This window comes from Sturnus vulgaris, chromosome 4 (assembly GCF_052056855.1).
Source record: "Sturnus vulgaris isolate bStuVul1 chromosome 4, bStuVul1.hap1, whole genome shotgun sequence".
Classification (NCBI taxonomy): Eukaryota; Metazoa; Chordata; class Aves; order Passeriformes; family Sturnidae; genus Sturnus; species Sturnus vulgaris.
This window is the reverse complement of record NC_142246.1, coordinates 34,589,357-34,613,105: the sequence shown is the minus strand read 5'-3', so window position 1 is coordinate 34,613,105 and position 23,749 is coordinate 34,589,357. Positions and strand designations below refer to the sequence as shown.

Sequence of the window (23,749 nt, the reverse complement as noted above, 5' to 3'; positions counted from 1 at the left end):
TCACTAAAAAATTGTATCAGCAATAATATTGCCCAACAACTGTTCTTTATTCAGCTGTTGTCATTTAGGTACTTTTACCTATAAACTATCCTGATTTAGAGTTCAGCACTGGTCATTTGCTTCAGAATATAGAACAGTCAGACTGGTATATTACAGTGCTATAACCTCTCTTCCCTTTGTTGCAAAAATATTATTAATTTTTTTTTTAATAGCAAAGAGATTCCCAAATGTTTGTCACCACCAAACACTTCAATATGAATCTCACCAACAGACTGTGCACAGATTGTGCATACTTGGAATTCAGCTTTTAGTGGAATAAAAGTACATGGAAAAGGTGTGCAAATGCAGAATCTCTGGTTATAATTCATGTGCATAAGTAGAAAAATTGCTAGAGAACCAAATTAATGGTTACTATTGGAACTTCTGATTCATCTATAGAATTAGATGTGTAATTGAAAACCCAGTCTGCTGTAACAAACTGCACAAACCATCTACTGAAAAATATCCAGCTATGAAATGAAATGCCTTATTATGAAAAACATTATATTTGACTGCCAAGTGACAGGAACTATTGCCTGCACTTTTAAGGTACTTTAAATATTAATACAGAAACCAGAGTTATGTATCAATTTCTAACTGCTTGAAAGAATAGTAAGGCAGAATTCTAGCGCAGTAGAAAAATCATTTTCACATGCCATTTTCTAACATTGCCAATTTCTGACTTGAGCTTAATTATCTGACTAAAAATTGCCTTATTGTCTTGATACTAGATCATAGCAAAAACACCACCGAGAAAAAGGAAAAAGGCATTTGCAACAAGAGTAGCACACCCTAGCTTCAGCAGAAAATGTTAATTTTATTCCAACAAACATCATTTAGCCTGATTTATCCACTTCCCTTCACGTAAAAAAACCCCCAAAAATAGGAAAAACACATTTTGATTGAATCCAGATAGAAGTGTGGATATAGGCTCTGTATATAAGAAACAACATTGAGAATTTTTAACCAGTGTGATTATTGCCTCACAAGCTGGGCATTGGGAAACGGGTCCAATGTTCTACCTCGCAATGCAGATTCTTTCAATTTTTTTAGAGCTCGTAGAGTTTATTACGCCTGTTCGTACTTCAAATATGGCCGGTAAAGGAGCATTTTACTTCTGCAAAGCTGGTCTGACTGCAGAAACCTATTTAAATACTGACTTCTTAGAAGCTGAAATTAATTTCTGATTGTGGATTAAGTCTTGAAAGAAGATGCACTTCCATGTGTTTTAGATCACACCAGCGAACTACCAGGAGGAAGTTAGCGGCAGTACAAGCCGCCGTTCAGAAGGAAATAAACAGGAAACGCCGGGGCGGTGCTGGGGCGGCCGCACCGCCCTCAGGCGAGCGGGAGATTCGAAGGGCGGGCGGCGGCGGCGGCGGCGCTGGCGGCCATGGTGGAGGGCCCGGGCTGCGCGCTCTGCGCCGAGCGCTTGCGGGCGCGCCTGCGGCCGGGACAGCGCGTGAGGGCCGTGCGGGGCGGAGCGGTGAGGGCACGGGAACGGGGACACGGCGGAGAGGGGGCGATGAGGGCACGGGCACAGGGACACGGCGGAGAGGGGGCGGTGAGGGCACGGGGACAGGGACACGGAGGGGAGAGGGGCGGTGAGGGCACGGGGACAGGGACACGGAGGGGAGAGGGGCGATGAGGGCACGGGGACACGGCGGGGAGAGGAGCGGTGAGGGCACGGGGACAGGGACACGGCGGAGAGGGGGCGATGAGGGCACGGGGACACGGCGGGGAGAGGGGCGGTGAGGGCACGGGGACAGGGCGGGGAGGGGCGCGGCCCGGCCCGGCTACCGGGACAGGGCGGGACAGCCGCCTCGGGCAGCGCGGGCCCAGCGCTTCTGCTCGTGGGTGTCCCCTGTGGTAAATGCTGCCCGGTGAGAATGAAAGCAAGCGAGCGGGCAGGAGTCGCTGGGGCTTGGGTTGGTGTCTCCTATGCCGCCTCTGCCGTCGTTGTGGATGGTGGTGGGTGCCGTCCGCGAATACTGACTTTATTCTTCTTTTAAGTTGTGAAATACTCTTGTCAGCAGCGTAATAGGTCTCGGCAGGTCATGTGTGTAAAGCTGATGCTGAAGCTGTAGAAACAGGAGCTTTGAGGAGTAATGAAGGAAAGCTTTTAAAATCGCTCGTGGTCGCTTAGGATAAATTTCAAAATACAATGTTGGTTGAGGTGACGCTAAAGATAAGGGAAATTATTGCTAATCTTACTTATTCATAACCTCCTTAGTCTAGGCATGTCCTAGATGCTCTTTAAGGTCCCTTCCAAACCATACCAGGCTATGATTCTAATCTATGTGAAACATAACAAAGGTACACATTAACCTGCAGATAGGGGAATTTTACTTCTATAATTATTTTTTAAGCAATTTTAATTAGACCAAATATTTAAATAAAGAGTGTGATATTTGCTTTCAGTGTATGCAGTATGTAATTTCCCTACTAGTTTTTATCCTTTCATTGACAGCCTGAAATAGTTCACTAGTATAAAGCTGCTGGGACTCATGAGACCTTGTAGCAGAAGGAGAAATCAGGGTGTCAGTAAGCAGTCCTTAGCTGATGAGTGTGTAGGTACTGTCCTCTGGTTTTGATTACAGAGCTAGCTAAGCTATCTTTTTTTACATGCCTTGTTTTGCTCATCTTTAAAGAGTCTGTGTGTTGCTTGTGTCCCAAGTAAATATATTGGATGCCTCCAGGCAGAAACTTGAGGAATTTTTACCCACTTTCAGTGTGTATAAAGCAGTGTAGGAGTTAGTGATTAAGGCACAGTAAGATAGTACTTCAATGAAACTGTTTAGGAAAGAATGTGGTTGAAAATACATCTGTCTAAGAGATGTTTTAAGATTAGTCTTTATAGGTTAATATCTTTCAGGACAGATTTTTGTAAGGAAGTCCTAAGGTTTCAAAAAAAAATCTCACTCCCTCAAATCGATTTGTTTTCATCACTTTATGCAGTAAAAGTCACCTCAGGGCATCTATTAATTGGAAAATGACCAACCTAAGGATTTCACAGGGGCTGCTAACCATGGCCAAAGCCTTGGCCACTGCTGAAGATTACAGTTTAGGAGAGTTTGTACTATGATGACTGTAAGGGTTTGCCTGATACCAAAGAGGTAGGTATTTAACTTCAAATATTTGAAAAGACAAGTTAGTTTTCCCTCTCAGTCATTTCTTATTCTGGTTTATTTTAAACAAATCTGAGTGGCTTAAAGTTAAAATAAACTTTGTTGCACGGCAGCTGACTCCAATACTTCGATTGGAAAGCATGAACTGTTTACATGGGAACAAAATTTTGCTATCTTCATATTTTGATAACAGACAAGTTAAGTGATGTTATGCAAGAAATATTTTTATTTTCCTACTTGACAGAATAATAACCATAAAACTCTCTAAATGTGTATAATTTCAAGGTAATAATACAGTGGGAGACTGCATAAAGAGTAACTCTGAAATGTCACTAACTAGCAGAAGCCTGGCTGATTTGCCAGAGTTGCTTTCATACATATTTGTGTAGAACTTGAGTGCTGCGATTGAAGCACTGATACGTGTATCTGCCTTGCAGTCAGGGCTATGATAACACTGAATCTGCTGCTCGCAGGTTTCAGCAGGGTCTGAAGGGACCTTGGGGTGCAAGTCAGGGAGACCTTCACGGGCTGAGAAAAATGGGCTGGTAGAAACTCAAATTCAGCATTTGCAAGACTTGCAGAATCCTGCACTTGGAACAGAAGAGTGTCATGGAACAGCACAGTCCTGGCTGCTGCTCAGATGGGAAATGGCTCTGTCAAAAAAGGACCTAGGGTCCTGTAAAACCTCGGTCTATGTCACTTGGAAGCCTGCTGTTCCAAGGAAGGACCAGCCCCATGCTGGGCTCTGCAGGTTGAGGAGAGTGATTTTTACCTCTGATCCGCACTTGCAGGGCTGCACCTGAGTTTCCACCTCCCCAGTAATAAGACAATAATAATATACTAGAGTGAGTTCTCTGGTATGATTAGCAGGGTGAAGCACATGGTGTGCAAGGAGAAGCTGATAGAACTGGGTTTTATTGCTCTCGTCAGTTACCTTTTATTAGGAGGATGTGGAGGAAACAGAGCCAGGCCCCTGTTTGATGTGCAGAGTGGGTGAGAAGCAACAGATGCAGGTGACAACAGGAGAAATTCTTTTTAGGGGTTAGGAAAACATTTCCACTGCAACAATAGTCAAGCCATGGAACAAGGGCCCAAGGAGACTGGAGTGTCTATCCCTGGAGCTGCCCTGAATTTGACTGGAGCCCTGGGCTCCCTGTCATAAGTGTGTTCTGCTTTGACCAGGTGTTTGGACCAGATAGCCTGCAGACATCCCTTATAACTTCAATGTATTTTCATGTGCTAAGCAAGAAAATATGACTGCTTCGATCTCACATTTATCTTGTCCTCTAGTAGTGTCCCACCTGCTGCTCACCTGCTTCTGAAATTAGACTTTGAACTAGTAGGAAGAGAGAGATCTCTGTGGGCTCAGTGGAGGCTTTTCTGTAATACACAATGCACTATGCAAAATACTGAAAGCCTATTATTAACGTTTGAAGAAAGATATAGATTTGCAAATGGCAGAAATAACACTAACATGTTTTCAGTATTCAAACTACCTGTTTATTTTACACCAGTCTGAAACCCTTTTTATAAATTCATGACTCAAAGGAAAAGTCATAAAATTCCCTGATAAAAAAGATGTATTGTTTCAATTAGGAAAAAAAATGAGCTAAGTTATGATAGCATTAGCAATAGTGACTGCTTCCTGGGTTAATAGTCCCATTGTTTTTTGGTTAGAATGCTTAAGGAGAAAATAGTTAATATTGTCCAAGTTGGAAAATTATTTCATACAGCTGCTTGCTGAATTGGTGCTAGAATCTAAGCAGTATAAATTCTCTTTAATCTTTGTGTGTGTGTGTGTGTGCTCCTTTTTCAGACTGCTGCAAGTAAAGAGAGAATCTCTGGTCATGATTTCCTTGTTGGACATGTTTACAGGGGTGTGGAGACATTGGGAAAAGAACTTTTTATGTATTTTGATCAGAAAGCTTTGAGGTAAGTGAGAAAAATGCTTCTTGTGTATTCAAATTGATTGTTTTTGGGGGGGTCATCTTGTTCTTGCTAATGGCACTTTCAGGGATTTGAAAGTGTTACAGAGAAACTTCTCATCAGCCTCTCTGCAGTACAGGAATACTGGATATAGTCACATGTTCAGATAATTTACTGCTTTAGTCCAAGATTCCATGTAAAGGTATCTGAAAAGGACAGTTATTTATTGACATGCTTTGTTTGAAACAGGAAGTTTCATTTTCTGGAGACAAAACAGTTACAGTACATGCAGTGCATTCAGATCCCTGCAATATTGTGTAGCACTAAATAATTCTAAAGTCTTGCCTTTTTACTTTGAAAAAAGAAATCATCAACTCCTTACTACTAGTTGTCATTGAATTATAGATCCTAGGTTTAATTCACAAGCCGTTTCTATTTGTAATTAAGAAGAAGATTTCTATTTTGCCCTGTTCCAGGTCATCAAAGGTAATGATGCACTTTAGAATTTAAAGTTTTATAAATTTCTTAATGCTTTTGAATATAAATGTATAGTGATGATTCATTTTTTTTTTTCTAGTCATGAATTAAGAAGGCAATAGGATAGCTAATAGTTGTGATTCTTAAAGTTCCTGTTAAACAATATACTGGAGCTTGGTAAATGAAACCATCAGCTATTACATGGAATGAAAAATAATTTTCTGGAAGCATTTAGTGCATCATCCTTTGTTAGCAAGATGGAAGAGTTTGGTTTAAGAAGAAATTTGTCTACATATAAAAATCAGTTTGGCTAGTTAAGCCTGTGCAGTACTACTCATGGCACTTGAGAATTGAAAATGGCTATTGAATAAGTGATTGAAACAACTGTATCACCTGAACTGACTTGTATAAGAATTTTGGAAAGACACAAGTTTTTAAGTAACTCATAGCATTAATATTTTTCATGTTTTAAAGAATTAACTTTAAGAATAGGCTTAATGACATGTTGTCTTAGCCCATCTGTAAATATTTAAAATGCCTGTCTTTCCTGAAATGTAAGAAAGCTGGGTTTAAAGGAAACAGAGACCTGATATTGTGTTTCTTTGGTCATTTATATAGTTTAATCTGTTAAATCTTCTTGTAACTACAAAATAATCCACTTTTTCTGATTCACAGTGTATAGTAATAGGACATTCCCTCTATTTTATGGTTTTTAGGACTTTCTTGTACCAGATGAATTTGTAATAAATAAAATATATGAGATAATAATGAGAGTTGTCCTTTGCTCAAGCATAGCTCCTGGTAGAATATTTTATAAAACTTAAGACCTCTTAAAGCATTGCTAATCTGTAAAATGAAAGCTTGAAAGGGTCTGTTCTTCTACTTTGCCATCTGTTCATTTTACAGTTTATTTCTTTTATTAATTTTTAATTGACTTGCAGGTTTTGCCTTGGTTGTGGGCAAAGAAAAGCAGAAAACAACATATGGCAAATACTAATTACTTTGTTTATGGTGTTACTGGACATAGCTGCAATGTGATAACAGTGGTGGCAATATGGGAACTAAATTCTTTATTTTCATACCACATGACTTCTACCTGATTTAACAGAAAATTTTCTGGTCATTTCTTTCAGCCTCCCTGAAGGCTTAAGAATTTGTGTTGGAAGATCAGCATGTCAAGTAAAAAAAAATTCTAAGTGCACCGGAAAATGGTGCTATTTAATGATCAGGTTTGACTTCTGTATAATGAATTATGAAGACCAGTCGAAAACAGCTATGTTTTGGAGGGATTTTTATTTGGGGAGCATTTGTTCTTCTCTGGGAGTTGAGCATTCTGTAAGCTAAGTTTGTTGCTGTGTTACTGGTAATGACTAGAATTAATGTACATATATGCTGACTTGGTTAGGTAAAGTTCACAATTCTGAAAATAGACTGATGTAATGCTTGGAAACCATAGTGAAGTTAAAATACCTGTAAAAACTCTCTTTCTTTCCAAGGATTCACTTTGGTATGAATGGTTCCATGCACATTAATCCTGATGGAAGCAAAGACAGAAATGGAGCACAACCAATTTTGGAGATACAGTTTATGGAGGAGACTGTTTGTTTTTGGGATGCGACAGTAGAGTATAGGTAAAGCAGAAACTGATTAAACAGTTTCTTTCTTTTTATAACATTCTTTTAAGGTAAATGAAAAATCATGTACAAATTGTTAAGTACTTGGATTCTATGACGACAAAACTTTCTAAATGTATATTTATTGGTGTGGTAATTTAAGTTTGTTGTTTTTGTATCAGAGCTTACATACAGTTAAAGTAGTTATAGTAGTTATATATATATATATATATATATATATATATATATATATAATTCTGTATATACAAACTATGGTATATAGTAGCTATAGCCATAGTGTCATTAGGTAGTATCAAGACTGGGAATGAAAGTTGGATTTAATTCTGTCCTTAGACCTGTATGCTGAAACCCGTTGCTCTGTTAATTTCTATCCAAGTCTCATTTCTTAACAAGGGTTAGAAACAACCTGTCACGATTTTATGATTACTGGTTTTGAATTTTTATGCTCCCAAGGTTGGATTTTTATTTTTTCCTTTTTGGAAGCAAATTTTTATAATTGTTCTAATTTACATTAAGCAGATGTTTATGCCCATTAGCACTGTACTTCACTCTGCTAAAAAAACGCCAGTGAGCTTGATTTTAAAGTGAGGCTCTTGAGTGGAAATGGGAATGTAAATTCATGTAACATATATAAGCATACTTAAAATTACAGAACACAAAATCTCATGTAAGCCAAGGCTTCTTGTACTGTATTATTTTCAAATGATTAGGCTTGTCCTAATAATATATATCTAAAATATGAATACATATATTTTTAAATTTTGTAACTGCTGTGAATAATCTACTACTACAAATATCTATTACATAGTTATAATTAGGTCACTTGGTTAGAGTGTGGTGCTAATAATGCCAGGGTTGTGGGTTTGATCCCCATTTGGGCCATTCACTTAAGAGCTAGACTTCATGATCGTTGTGGAATCCTTCCAACTCTGAATATTCTGTAATTGTTTGAAATATAAATATATTTTACATTTATTATATATATATATACACACACACACATATATGTTGTATATATGTAACATGTTGTAACTAGTGGACTATGTAACCATAGAGTTAGGTATGTTTGAGGGCCCAAACACATGGGCTTTCCATCTTGGAAGTAGTTTTAAAGCAAGGGGCTGGCAAGTATTTTTCAAGCTAATGGGAACAAAATGATATGATTTCTTGTACGTTGGACTAGATGCACGTTCCATGTGTGTATCATTGGTCTCTTTTTGGAAGAGGTGTTTAATGGAATTTCTGTGCCACTTCCTGTCACTGGTATTTGCATGGTTTCTATTATCTACATATAATGTTCTATTATAATGTGTTGTTTTTAAAACCACACTGCTATATTCGAATATATTTAAAATAAAAATCAGTGTATTTTTCTCTTCCAGAAATGCAGCTGAATGTGAGCAGAAAGTGAGGATGATGGAAGGTTTGGATGTCTGTTCTCCAAAGTTTAGCTTCTCGAGAGCAGAACGTGAGATTAAGCAGCAGAACACTCGTATGTTGTGTGATGTGTTACTGGATCAAGCAGTATTACCTGGAGTGGGAAATATCATAAAAAACGAAGCACTGTTTGATAGTGGTCTTCATCCAGCTCTTAAGGTGGGTGAATGTCCCAAGATGGTTTTTAAGGACACCAAAATATTAAGAATTTAAATACATATTCATTTAAAATTTTTCTACCTTCTTACATTCGTTTTAACATCTATAATTTAAGTTATTCTTAGACACTAAATTAATGTTTTATCATTATAACTGGAGAGTTTTTGTCATGGCACTCCTTGGAGCTGATTAACATCCATATTGTGTGTTGGGCATCCTGTTATGCTACCATTAAGCTGACAGTCCATAAATAAGGGCAAGTGGAAAGTGCTCAGATTTTTTTGTTCCATTTACTATCCAAAATAGTTTATGTGGTAGAATTGATGCTTTTCGCAGCTGCTTCTTCCAGTTCTTATCCTGCTAACTGGCATAAATTGTTTTTTCTATCGTTGTTTATGATACTTTTTCCGTTTTAAGATCCTCAAGCGTGTATCTCCAAACTTTAGTTGAGAAGATGATATTTGCAAAACAAAGATTACATAGAATGTAAATGGAAGCTGGGGAAGATTAGTAACTGAAAAGTTTTTTAAACATAGTATTTTGAAAATTGTTCACAGGATCAATGTAGATTTTAATTTTATCTGCAATATGGCAGAAAAATGTGATTTAAAATTTTATGTTCTTAAGAAAAATAAATTTGGCTGATGCATCTCTCTAATTGTGATGTCTTTGACTTGTGTATTCTTCCTGAGGAGGAAAGAGCCTCAGATGATAGGTCATATTATGATCCATGAGGAAATTAGGAGGCATGTGAGACTTGCTCACTCTTTGATTCTTGTGATTATGAACTCTTTGGTCAGTATAGGAGAAGACAACTGAATTTTCTACCATGTGTTTTGCTTGATTGAGGCAAAGCATGTTGTTTGGTATGCAAGCAGTGAGTTTTTGTAGTATAGAATATGAACGTGTTTTACTGAGATGATACATATAATATGAAGTCAGAGAATTGTCACAGCATGAAGAAAAGCAACTCCACATCACTGTTCAAAATGCACCTACCTCATAGATCTTTTTTTGCCATTGTTCCTTAGCACAGTAATATTCTAAAAATCATTATTGTCTTTCTTACAGGTTTGCCAACTAACAGATGAACATATACGACACTTGGTGAAAATGACACGTGATTTTACCCTGCTTTTTTATAAGGTATTGGTACATATTTTGGAAAACTTCCAGAATGTTACTCTGTCACCTTAGTTGTGTGTGATCTGGTGAAAACGATATAAAGACGCAACAAAGCAAGTGTTTCCATGAATAGGAATGTTAGTTTTTGTGCTCTTTATTAATTGTGAATTGTCAGGTGATGGAAAAGTAGAGGTAGTCAAGATTGTCAAAATATGCAGAGTTTGGCACAAAAGACTTTCACAGATGCTGCCTGAGATGCTGGCCAGTTCAGTTTTTCTGTGCATGTGCTGTTATGCCACGCAGAACATGTCAGAATTGATGTGGGATAAGCACAAAGTTACATAACATAAAGGTTGCTCTTCAAACTGGAAACTAGAGATTGTCTCAGGGAAATATAAAGGTAGCTGATGTGGCTTCCTTTATAAAACTTGAAATAGCAATTAAATTTATTTGACTAAATAGCTTGTAACTTCTAACAACTTTTTCTCCAAACTGAAATAATGGTTTTGGTTGATAAAGTGAAATAAATTACCATTTTTCCCTACTGCTATAACTTCAGTAGGACTTAATTTCTTCCTGTGTAAACTCCATAATTCCTGATGCTCTTTAACTTTCCGCAATAGAAAAAGAGAGAATTTGACCTAATTCTTCTGTATTTTGTTTATTTAAGCTGCATGCAAAGAAATGAAAAGCAGTAGTGACATTTTTGTCTTCTTCTCTTAATGTTTATGAAAGGCAAGGAGCTAGCACTGCTAAAAAGAGGTTTTTTTGGTAGGTGAAGGAGAGGGTACCTAACATTCCTAAAATCATAAAGGCTAAAACTGTAATTTGTTTAATAGTGTGCTAAATGTCTATTTTCCCTCAACCCACTAAAGAGTACTGTAGCTTGTTGGCTAGGGAAATGTTTTCATTTCTCTGAACTTCATAGTGAAGTCTGACAGTAAAGAGACACCGTCTAGTTCTGCAACAATTACAAGGCTCAGAAATTTAAAGGCTTTTAGATTGATAATAAACAAGTTAAACTTTCTATTTAGCCAATTTGAAAACTTTTGTAGTCCACACTTCGCAAATATTCACCAGTCAGGTACTTTTAAGAGGTCTAGCTTCTTCTCCCATCTTAAAGAGACATAATGAAAATATGTTACTATGAGCGATAGTGCTTGAAATTTTTTATAGACTGTTATGGATTGTTTGGAGTCATCATACTGTATCATTACAGATGCAAACATGAAGAATCTTGTTTGTGTAAAAAGCTGTTGCTTTTGTTTGGTTTTTGCATAACTGAATGGGAAAAAAACTACTCATGAGGAACTCACTGAAAACCTTGAGGAGGCAGCTGTGAATATTCATGCAAATATATATTTGTAATTCTTTCTGATTGAATTGCTAGTTTGCAATGGCACAAGAATTCTTTTTCAGCAAGACTGATGAATAAGGGCACAGCAGAAGGAAATACACTGTGCTCAAAGACACCCGTGTTTTGGGATAACTGCAAGGATTTTCATGTATTATGGGGCTTGAGCTGTTGAACTCTTCAGAGCTGTGCTGGTGTTGCTGGGCCAGCTCTGGTATCATTTGAACTGTACTCCAGGATTTGTGATTGTAGCGCAGAAACGTGTGTGGCTCTGCAGAGCTGGCTGTATCTCTAATGGGTTCTTCTCATTTGGATTTTTTTTGCCACTTTTAGCTGCAGTGTGTCTATGCTGACTTCATGCATATTTTGTGAACTGTCTCATGAAATGTGCCTGCCTGTCAGCTGTGTGAAGCCTCTTCAGGTCACTGTGCCCTTGGGCTTGTACTGTACTTAATTTAATATGGCTTTCTGCCAGAATCTGGGGAGCTCACCATTGTGCCAAGTGGCTTTTCATGAGCCTGGCTGTCTGGCATGGCCAGGGCTAAGATGAAACTGAGCAACTTTACGGGGCACTACCTAACATTTACAGAATCTTGGGAATACTTCTGCATTGCACAGTTCTTTAGGTTTTGGGAAGGCTTATTAACCCAGTTTATAGCATCACATCTGAGCTGGTGCTGTGCTGTGTTTTTGGCTCTTTTTGGGGTGAGAGAAGGTGATGTTTATTTTGTGGTTTGTTTGTTTTCTATGCTGCACTGATTGGAACTCATTAGCTCTTCAAGAAGACTCCTGTGGGTGCCAGGTCAAAGACAATTGGTGCTGAATCAGAGCTAGCTGGTCCAGCTGAACTCAGAGTTCCTAGTATGTATTTGCTTGCACCTTGCTAGTATGCTTTTTTTCTTCTTTTATTTAATTATGTGGAGAATTACAGCCACTGTTGTACCTGATTTGTCAGTTTTTTACATAAAATAATGTGAAATACAGGGATAGCCCCTATTAGTGTCTCTCTTAAATATCTTCATCTAATCATTGAGTTGACATTCTATGTAGGGTTTTTTATTTTCAGACGAAAAATTTATCCTGAGTCTCTAAACTTGGATTTTAAACCCATTCTGTTTCAGTGCCGCAAAACTGGGTCTCCGCTCTACAGACACTACAAGGTGTACAAGCGCCCATCCTGCAGGGAGTGCGGCGGCAGCATCACCGTGTGTCGTTTGGGAGACCATAACAGGATGACTTACTTCTGCTCTCGATGCCAAAAGGCGGATCCCCAGCTTGTTAATCTTAGGTATGATCGTAACATGGTGACAATTTTAAGCACCTCAAAGTGCTGTTACAGTAAGAGGACATCCACTTTGAAACAGAATGGATCTGTGTGCATTTTATAACTAAATTAACGTGCCAGATAAAACCAGAACATCTTTTAAAAAAAAATTTGGCTATTGGTATTTAGTAATGGTTAGAAGCTTTGATTCTTTGTTACTATTCTTTTCAAAAGTGTCATCTATTATGAAGTAGCTCTTACTCTAATCAAATGTAGGAATTATGAAACAATTCAGAGTACTGAGATTTATTCACTGAAACTAAGTCACAGGAAAAGTTCCCCTTCATTCTTGGTGTTATCAATATAAAGGGCTTGGGTGTCTCCACACAACTGAGTTGAATATCACAAAGTAAGAATTTGTGTCTTTCTTTTTGCAGGATAGCCCACTCAGTCCTGGCATATCTAGATAGCTGTGCATCTGCAGTTTTCTTCTGGATATAGAGTTATACTAAGAATAACTAAAACTTCAGCAAATTCAGAGTGCAGCAAATATTTTAGGGGCTTAGTACTTTTTCTCCTTATTGGATTTTAAAAGCTTTTGCTATAGGTATGCTACAGAGACACTTTCACTTCCACGTAAATTGTGCTAGCAGCAGTTTTCCTCCTTTTATTTCAGGAAAACAGAAAATGCATTTGATACCACAAAGGGTCAAAAGGTAAAAGTTCCAAAAGCACCTTATTCAGACTTAGGCATCTGTTATTCTTGAAAATTTTCATCTGAGACTTCAGAATTTTGCCTTTATACTCTGTCAGTCTAATATAAGATGCTGTTTCATTTTGTGACCTTGCCTCGTTAGTGTGTGTGGGTGTATATATATATTTTGAGATAAGATTTACAGAATGCCCAAGTCCCTGTCCTACCTCCAAGCTTCTTTCAAGACTCAGATGGCTGAAGGGATTTTGCTTAAAGCTTTAAAAATTGCCTTTGAATACAGATCAAATATCAAAAATACCAGCATGGAAGATAAATATTTCACAAGCTGATAACTCAAATCTGCTGTATTTTCAGAAGGTAATAATGAGAAATATTTTGCAGATGTGTAGGAAGACAGCATTATTCTGTTGAGTCAGATAATTAGAAAACAATGTAAGAAAAAAATCTGTTTTCTAGAACAAGTAGTGATTTAGCGTTTTGTTATTGTACTTTTAAATAAACAATAAAGTGTACTGTATTTAAGTGAAAAACATGGTAGTGATAGCTATAAAATAAAAAGGTAGTTTCTTGTCTTGTCCTCATACTCATGGCCAGTTCTTCATGTTCTACTGCTCTCTTTTCAATTTTACAGCAACTGTTGCCGTGTAAAATTATGTATAGCTCTAGTAATTTATTTGCCATTCCCGGCTTTTCACATTTGAAGACTGGAATGGGTCCATGTGATTAGATTGACTTGTTACAGATCATAAACTGTAGAATTCAACCCAGTGGTTCTTAGGTCAAATCAAGTAGCTTATGATTTTGCTCAAAACAAGAAAATACCCATTATAAACTTAGCCCATCAAATTCAAATACATCTTGAATTTATAAATAGACCTTTCCCCACATATTTCATAAACTGGGGAAGGCTGTGGGGAGTAATGACAGGACAGATGAACCAGGGGAACAACATGGAATTAAACTCCCAAACATGGCACACTGAATATAGTCTGTCTAGTAATGCATTTTTGATAATTGAATAAAACTGATCTAGTAATGTGAAAAAACCCTTCAACACTTACAGGTCAGCTGTTTTGTTTGCTAGCCATGGTATTTTGGTGAATGCTACTGTAATGTCTGTTCTACCTCTTCACATCACAGACTCTTTGCTTTGTCAGCTTCTCATTATCCTCCTTAGTTTTCCTGTTGTGGAAGATGTGGTAGGTAGTGGCTATATCTATCATTATCTTACAACTCTAGCCTGTTACATAAAGTGATCAGTGTAGAAAAAGTGATAGGTCAAAGGAGTGTCACAACAGTGCCCAACTACAGCATTTGCATTATTGAGTGAAGTGCTTAGATTCTCAGGATTAAATAAAAGTCTCCAAAAAGTGCACAATTCTACAAAACTACGAAAAAACTGCTTGACAGCGTGTCAACCATAAGATTGATAATATTACAGTACTTAAAAATATACATACATAACAATGAACAGGTAAGTTCAAATTACATTTAGCATGCTGTCAGTGTTCGGATACTATGACAAGAGTAGTGCCTAGTAACAGGAAGCTGTAAAGGAATAACTGATTCTAAATCAGTCTATCAACATAGGAGGTAATATAATTTACAGGAAAATATATAAAACTAAATCTTTAGTGGTGTCTGGAGTAGCTTTGTCTCACAAGTCGTAGCTACATTCCTTAATTCTGAACAGGTTCTTGCATTTTGAAAGGCTTTCCAGCAAATGGTGACACACAAGAGACTTTCTGACTTCTAAGGCTTTCAGTGCTTTTGGCTGTTATGATAACAAAGTGGACTTATGGGTAGCATTTAAATGAGAACAAAAATAATTTATTTGCTAGACTGTGTGATTTTCTGCAGTTCATCTTCTAAGTTCTTCATCCAGTAATGCATTTGTTAGCAAGTGTTGCGTACAAGGGATGGGGGGAAAGCCCTGAAAAAGTCTCCCTTTCTCACCAAGCTTTCTGCCTCAGTACTTGGAAATGACAGGGAATCTGAGAGATTGGGGCATTGTCTTGGAGAGTACATCAGTTAATAATTAACTTTCTGTCAATTTCTTGTTTAAATATTTTTATTTGTATTACTTCTGCAGCATCTGGAAAGATTTGCCCTTGAGGTGAAGAAAAATCAAACTTTAAACAGTGACATGCTGTCCAAGCCCTGATAGGAGGCATAACGCTGTGTACTGCTTGTTCTCTACCCTATGCCTCCCTGCACAGGGTGTTGTAAGGCAATTTGTAGAGGGAACGTCACAAAACACTAACATCATTCTTTTGTTTCACAGCAAACTGCCAGCTAGAAACAGCCTAATTGGCTGGGCATATGGCAGAGGGTCATGTTCTAATGAACATATAGCTCGGAAATCTGAAGAGGAGTGGACATGTATGCAATGCACCCTAATAAACAAACCTTCTGCTGAAATTTGTGATGCCTGTTTGACTTCAAGACCTGAAGGTACTGAAGGGTTGTCTGGCATCTGTATTGGGAAGGAGGGGAGGTCTATGACTTTCATGTAGTTTTTTATGTAGAAGTGTCTCATTGTGAATCACATCTATAAAACTAGCTAACTTGAAGTCAGATTTTGAGGAAATCTTACACAGACAATATAGAAACTGACTTGTCTTAAACCCTAAAAATGTCATCTTCCAACCTGATATGCAGGTGGGATTCTATAAATAAGTGTCTTCAGTAACTCTTTGTTTTTACTGGGGCAAGGAGTGAGAAAAATCTCCATTCTTTCAACTCTCCTTAAAATCATTTAAAGTTTGCAATGTTAAGTCTGAATTAGAAATCATCAAGGGTCAGAAAATTAACTGTTGTTCTTTCATGTGAACAAAAGTGGTTTATTTTAGCATCCTTTTCTAAAAGGATGCCAGGTTTGTCTGGGGCTACTTTTTTTCCCCTCCAAATTCAGAGTAAAAATGATTCTGAACTTCTTACCTCAATTTGTTGTTTGTCTCTTGCTGGAGCTTTTAATGCTGCTATCTACATGAAAATTGCTTCATTGCTTAATCATTTTATGACTGGAGTGATGTGTGGAAAACTCTTATCTTGCACTAGCCATAGTTCATTTTCTCAGGTCAGGAATCAATAAAAGTATGTCTTCACTCCTTGCATGACAGTTGTTGCCAACACAGGCTAATCTTGCATACGTCTTCTGCCAAATCAGCACCAGAAACCTGAAAATTTTAATCTGTTCACAGAATGATTTACTAACTAACATTTATCCTGGAATTAATACTGTCCGCTGGCCTTTATAATATATTATGCCATGTGCACAAATGCTTTAATTTGAGCTTTGAAACAAGCTCCTTCTACTGTACTTCTGAGTTTTAGTTATTTAGTTATATGCAATGAATGAAATCAGGTCTGGAATTTGAAGATGTCTTAGACTTGGTGGAATACTGTTAGGAATTTTTTTTTTAATTTAAGACTTTATTTTTGCATAGGAGTGGTATTTGAGATTTTTTTTTTTCAAATACAGGTTTACTTATGTCTCTGTTGTAATCCTTAAGAGTCTTTCCCTTCTCACTTGGTTCAATGCTTGTTCATTATGTTGTTTCTAAAATTAACTACTGTCAGCAGAAATGTCTGCATTTTTGAGGACAGAATACTTGGTCTGTAAAATTAACTGCTGGCCCTACAGCTGAAATAATTCCGTCTGTAGACAGATAATTATTTACCATTACATTGCAATTTCCATGCTCCTTTGGTAAGTACAAGGCTGAGCTACTCCTATTCTTTCTTTAAAAGTCTGAATTAAACCAGTATGTTTCACTGTGGAGTAGTGGCAAAATGAAAGGAGTCTGGAAACAAGTAATGTTCCAAGTCAGATGTAGAGATTCCTATTTTGTTTCTGAGTGAGAATGCCTTTGGAGAGAGTGTGCCCTTGTGTATGTCTCATTTACCCATGTTCTGCTTAATTCCCTCTTCTTTGTATGGAATACACTGGATATAGTAGAAAAGGAAGGACTTTGTCCTTGAACAGTATGGTTTCACAGCTACCTGAAAAGATTGCACATAGGATACCATTAAGTTCTTTTCACACTTTTCTCAGGAAAGGACTACCTTATGTATTAAATTTGCATTAATAAATTATTCACATTCTTTTAAAACGATTATTGCCCACTAGGAGGGCCTCTGATTCTGTGAAGAAACTGTTGTTTTTATCACAAAGCAAATGTCTGAACTGCTTTCTTCTGAAAAACCTCTTACAGTAAATTTGTATGAACACAAAGTTTGGAAAGGATGGGAACTCTGAAAACACTAGAAACCTCAAAATCTGAAATTTTTTTTGCATCAATAGTAAAGTAATACTTTAAAAATGGATAATGCATCACTGCTTGGAGATACTATACTCTGTGATCTCCCATTGCTGGGGTTATAAAAGGTTATTTTGAAAAATTTAAATACTTTAATCCTTGTGTTTGGGCCAAATTAAATTTTTTATGGTTAATGGTCCAATAGTTTTCATTTACATAGTACTACTGACTGATCCTATTCAAGCAATAGTAATGTTATCTTGAAGCATGTTTTACATGACTATGAGTGCATGAATTTTTTTTATTGTAAGAAATTTTGTACTCTGTCTAATTTTGACAGGTTTTGAGATGGTACTGTAAATTTACTCTTTCATTCTCCACATGACAACTTACAAATACAGATCAGAAATATAATGTAGCATTCTATGCAGATAGATTATGACTAATAATCTTTTTTCCTTAGTTCCAAAGATGGAGAATTTTGAAGATTCTGCAGCCTTTAACACGAACTTAATGAAGTACCCTTGTAATGATTTCAGAAAACCGAGCACAGAAATAAAGATCAATAGGAGAACTGCTTTTGGAACTACCACTCTTGTCTTAACAGATCTTGGTAACAAAACTGTTTTGAGAAGTGATACCCAGGTATCTGATGGACACTCTCAGTGTGTTGTTCCTAAATGCAGTTGTAAACAGATCGAAAGCAATGCCTGCCAGTCAGGGGGAAGCACAGACAAGGACTGCTCAACACATGTAACTGCTCTGGCTTTGTCCTCCTGTCAGCAACCGATCTCTTTCAAACACATACAGAAGAAACAGAAAACTGATCATGTACCTTTGGTTCACCCCTATACTATACCAATCAGGTATGTAAACTAAAATGAAAGTGAGTCTTTATAATCCCATAAACCAACTTTATCCTTAAAGGTTAATTGAATATTGTGCTGTTGGGCTCTGACAGTTGTCTCTGGATTTCTGCCAGAGGTAACTTATTCCAGACTAACTATAATTTAATTCTGATTTCAAAAGCACTGAATTACCTAGGCTGTCAAGAGAAAAGTCCTGATTTTGGCATCTAGCCAGTACTGCTGTAAGCTAAACAGCTGTTCATAGTTCAGCTATTCCCATTGAATAAGCCAGTCTAGTTTTAATAGGTCAAGCACGTTTCTACCTAAGGAGTTGTCTAATCTTAGCACTGTAGTTGCTATCTGCTTAGAGAGATCTTGAAATTAATGTGAAAGAATACAAAAGGAAGCTATCTGGATGAATATATTCTAATTAAAGTTATTTGACAACTATCAGGTTTCCGCATTCTTCCATGAGAGGAAGGTCAATTACCTTGATGAGCTTCCCATTGTTGCTTTTACTCTTAACTTCCCTCCCCATTCTATATATAACTCCTTCAATGTTCTACCCATGCTTTTATTTACAGGGCCCTGTTCAGACACATCCATTGCCTAGTTAAGAGAAATGTGAGAATCTATGAGGGTTGTCACAGAAAAGTTGGGCAGATAGTCATAACAGTAATGGGAGTGCAAGGTAGATGTCACTTAGAGTGGTAAATTATGCAGGCTGAATGTGAAATATTGATGATATGCTACAATATTCTTGGTCATGTGTCTGTTCTGAAATACAGAAATTACTTCTTGCATTGCTGAAGCACCAGTTTTGAAACAATCTCACTGACTAGCCAGCCTAGACTGAATGAATACAATTTCTCCTCGTGCTCTCAGTACGGACTGAGGAACTGAGGCTGTAGGCAGGATAATTGAGAATACAGAGGACTGCAAACAAGAAATGAGATTGTATCAATCATGACAACAGGTTGTTGTAGCAAATTATCAACTGAAATGCTTTTCTATAATATTTTTTAAACAACCAAAACCAACAAAAAATCTGTTGTTTATTTTTATCTTCTTGTGTTTTAATGAGGTGGTGGTGTCTGTAGGACTGCAGTCTTCCAGACATAGAAGACAATGTAAAATTCCTAAGCTGATAACTTGACCAGAATTAATTAATATTTTCTTTTTTCACTAAAGTTCCATTACTGCTTTTCTGCTCTATGAATATATTAAAAAGATATATTTCAGAGCATTAATCTTTTTCATGTCACTATTTTTAAATGAAACCTTGTATTACAGATAGTCAGAAATTACCTCAATCATGAGGAAGAAAGAAACTGTCCCATTCAGAGAACTCTGTTCCATCCCATCATCTGGATTACATCTTGTCTCAATATGATTTGGAGCATTACTGTAACTTTATAGTAAAAAGGGTGGGAGTCTTTTTCTGTGAAGCAGTCTTTTCTGTGCCTTCAGACTGGAGTAATTAGTGGCATTGGTCTTTTTCCCACTGAGAGGAGAATACTCTTTTAGAACATGTCAGAATTTGAGGTGGGCAATATAACATCCGTGGTAATGTTTTGTTTCACACATGATTTTGAGTACTTCAAAATAATTTAAGACATGATGGGGAAAACTTCCTTGATGTATAATACCTCAAGAAAAGCACACAGTTGTGTCTATTCACTACTTGAAATCGTTCAGCTTTAAAGGTGCCATAGGGTGCATTAGAGAAGCAAGTTCTTTGTCATTGTGCAAAAGTACACTGGTTGAACTATTTTAATGGTAGAAGAGAGTTCTTTGGGTGGTAATCCCTTTGAAATTACACAGAAATAATTTTGTAACCTGTCATTACAGCACACCTCAAACTAAAGTGACAGATGACACTCGTATGTGGAGCATGGGGCATCCTCGCTGCAGTAAACACAGCCGTCTCTGCAGCCTCAGAGTTGTGAGAAAGGATGGAGAAAACAAGGGAAGGCAGTTTTATTGCTGCCCTCTCCCCAGGGAAACTCGGTGCGACTACTTTCAAGTATGTATAAGACTTCAGGACCTGTTTTTATAATCAGTGCTTATTCCTGCAGCCTCCTTGGCCCAGTGACCTGTCAGTCATGGACAGATATATTCCATTTAAAGTTTGACATAAATACTCTTGCACACTGAATTGAAACTAAGACCATAATAATTGCCATGAACTTAACAATTTTAGTTACTTCTCTTACTGTTGAGAAGGCACCTGGTTTTGCAAATGCTCTTAATCTACTTCTGAGTGATGTAAAACAGATGCATGAGAGAAATTTGGTTTGAGGGGACCTGTACAAGTTGTTCAGATCAGCTTATTCCTGAAAGAAGGACTATAGCAAACTAGATCTAATTGTCAGCCATGTTTCTTGCTAGCCAAAATCCTGATAACCTCAGGATGGTGGTTCTGTAGTCTGCCTGGGCAGATCCTCCCACTGCTGCACCAATACCTAACATGACCTTCCTAGCCACAATCGGTGGCCTCTGCTCCTTGTCTGAAAAGTTTGACCTAAAAAGTGACCTGACAGTCATGACTATCAGGTAGTTAATAGATGAACCCAAGACAGAAATTACCATAATGCTTAAATTTTTAAAAGAACTATGTGTTAACATCATTCAAGTTACACCAGTCAAAGTGCATGCAGTTGCCGTTAAAGAAAAATCTAAAAAGTGTTCGTAAAAGAGATAAAACTAGCCCAAGTACTAGGAAGAATTCGTTCTATGGCATCCCCTGAAGATCTTTTTCTATAGTCAATTTTAAAATAAGGAATTAATAGCCATCACATGTGTCTGAAACCTGTTTCTTTGGCAGTGGGCCGACTTGGATTTTCCATTTTGTAACCATGGCAAGCGATGTGTTATGAAGACTGTGTTGAAGATTGGTCCCAATAATGGAAAGAACTTTTTTGTGTGCCCTCTTGGGAAGGAAAAACAATGTGGCTTCTTCAAATGGGCAGCAAATGGGCCAGGTATTCAGATTTTTCCATGATGGTCATGTTACAGTTACCTATTCTTCAGGATGTCTTAAGTGCACACGACACTTGTAGTAATTTCTGTTTTATTCTGTCTTTTTCTCTGTTCACTCTTCAACTAGTAAAAGAGCTACTGTGTAAAAAACAGATCTAGAAAGAGTAATTTTACATAGTCCTATAAAAATTAAACACTGCTTGTATGCTGCCTACAATTCTGAAATAAACATTTACCTTGAAACATATTGTGACATACTAATGTATTTCTAAAAAAAAATTACCATTTCCTTTTTTCATGTATTGTTTTAAATTTTCTTAAGTGTAAATATGTATTTAACAGAAGTAAATAAAAATAATGTACTTTATTATGTACTGTTTTGTGCTTTCTCAGAGCTTAAGACAAAACAGCAACGTACTGTACAATTCAAATATTAGAACCATTGATTTACCTTGCTTAGATTTGGAAAACCAAGATAAAAAACAGTCCTAAAACAAATAACATAACTCTTTGGTTTTCTGAATTATATATTCTAAATCCACATCTTCGTGTTTTCTTCTAGTTGCTAGTGAACACTTTTTCTCCCAATCCATATGTAATGGATAATGAAATCATACCTCGAAGGTGGTTAAAACTCAGTTTAGGTTTGTTGGTTTTACCACTATTTGCTAAAGCAAGGGGTAAAGTAAACAGAATATGCTAAGCTATCAAATCAGAAACCGAATTCTTCAAATCTTTCAAAAGTGTACTATCAATACCAAGGAAAATGAGACTAGTGAAGAAATAGTCATAGCTTCATGTATCATTCAACTGCAATCAGTTTTTAATTGAAAATAATGGGAAAGTATTGCTTCCCTGCAAAATATGTGGGATGAAGCATGTTTAAAAGTACCTTGCAAATGGTTCTTTGGTTTTTGCAAATACTTTTGGTGTTTTGTTTTATAGGGAAAGACTATTTGATTTTCTTGAGAACACAGTATAGCTTCAGTCCAATTTAAATCTTCCATTCTATGATGCAAGGGAAATCACTTAATTCTTTTCCTAAGCAGCACAAATTCAGAGGCTTTTTTTCTTCCTCTTTTCAGTAGCCTTTGATACCTTTGAAATCTTTCAAAACTTTCCTTACAGGAAGGAAATTTTTTAAATCAGACTGTAGAAACTACAATCTTTATGTTGCTCAATAGCCTCTTTCCAAATAATTTATCTCTTTCATGAGGTACAGAACTCCACCTGAGAACAAAACAATCTACTTCACATGGTGAAGATTTTTCCATTGCCATCTCTTTCTATGATGCTTGTTACAATGATATGTTGCTGCTAGCTTGTGCTTATACATCTAAATCTTTAAAACTGCTATCTAATCGGTTCCTCACTTTTATTTGTACAATTCATTATGGTGATAAAATGTTTGATTAGTTTTAAATTCTACTTTTGGATGTCTGGCACAGGGATAAATCTTCAGTAGTTCAGTTAAAGTTGAAAAGTAAAAAAGAAAAAGAACCATTTTTGATTACTTGCCTTCTATGAACGTTAACATTTCTACTAATGTTAAGATTTCTCTGAAGCTGGAAGTTAATTGACTTTTTCCAGCTTTACCACATGAAAAATAAAAATTGGGCTGTTACATATTCTTTTTTAACCTTAGAAAAGAAGTATCTGTTTAAATAAAATATATACAAATTCTAAAGGATTAATAAGTGCTTTCATTAGCTACTGCAATCACTCTCCTTTATCTGTTCTTGTATTTCTTGAATATGTTGTATGTTTTTTTAAAAAAAATCTTTTTTGAAGGGCTGGTATATTTGTATCGGAATAATTTTGCTGTATGCACTAGTTGTGTAATGTCACAAGGTGAGAAACAGGGAAATCAAAGGGCAAGGACACCCTGAGTTTATCACACTGGACTAGAATGTGAAAGAATCTCATGTTTACACTTAGAGGAAGTAGGAAAATAAACAAGAGACAGTGAATTCTAATTCACTAGATGCCTCTGCAAACCTTATTGCCAACACTGCTTTTCAATTCTTTTTTTATTTTTTTCGTTTCTGCCTTGGAGAGGATGGCATTTTGTAGCTTGTTTAACGAGGTCTGGCTGATAGCTGCTTATAACAAGTTTTGACTAAAAAAAGCTGGCAACCAAACTTATCTTGGAATAGATCCCCATTCAACCTTTCAAAAATAAACTGCAACAAAAAGGGTGGAAAACCAGATAAAAGTCCCGATTTTCAGCTTTTATTTTAATAGTTTACAAATGTGTTTTTATTTTTTCACATTGATTCATCTATCGCAGTGCAAGTGATGGAACACACTTCTTTCAGATTTGTATCTGGCTTACACATTTTAATGGTTTGTGTAGCACGCAATCAACTGTGAAGGCTAAAAAGAATAACAAGACCTAA

At 36.9% G+C, this 23,749-nt stretch overlaps 1 protein-coding gene across 1 annotated transcript; it reads left to right on the top strand.

Annotated features, from left to right (window-relative positions):
• The first annotated feature begins 1,404 nt into the window (after positions 1-1,404).
• On the top strand, positions 1,405-21,717 carry NEIL3 (nei like DNA glycosylase 3). Its single transcript, XM_088163569.1, has 10 exons — positions 1,405-1,525; positions 4,984-5,099; positions 7,067-7,201; positions 8,587-8,800; positions 9,872-9,946; positions 12,401-12,567; positions 15,543-15,712; positions 17,984-18,386; positions 20,220-20,394; positions 21,196-21,717. Exons 1-10 carry the CDS (start codon positions 1,433-1,435, stop codon positions 21,370-21,372), a joined length of 1,725 nt encoding a protein of 574 aa, XP_088019695.1. The 5' UTR covers positions 1,405-1,432; the 3' UTR covers positions 21,373-21,717.
• The last annotated feature ends 2,032 nt before the right edge of the window (positions 21,718-23,749 follow it).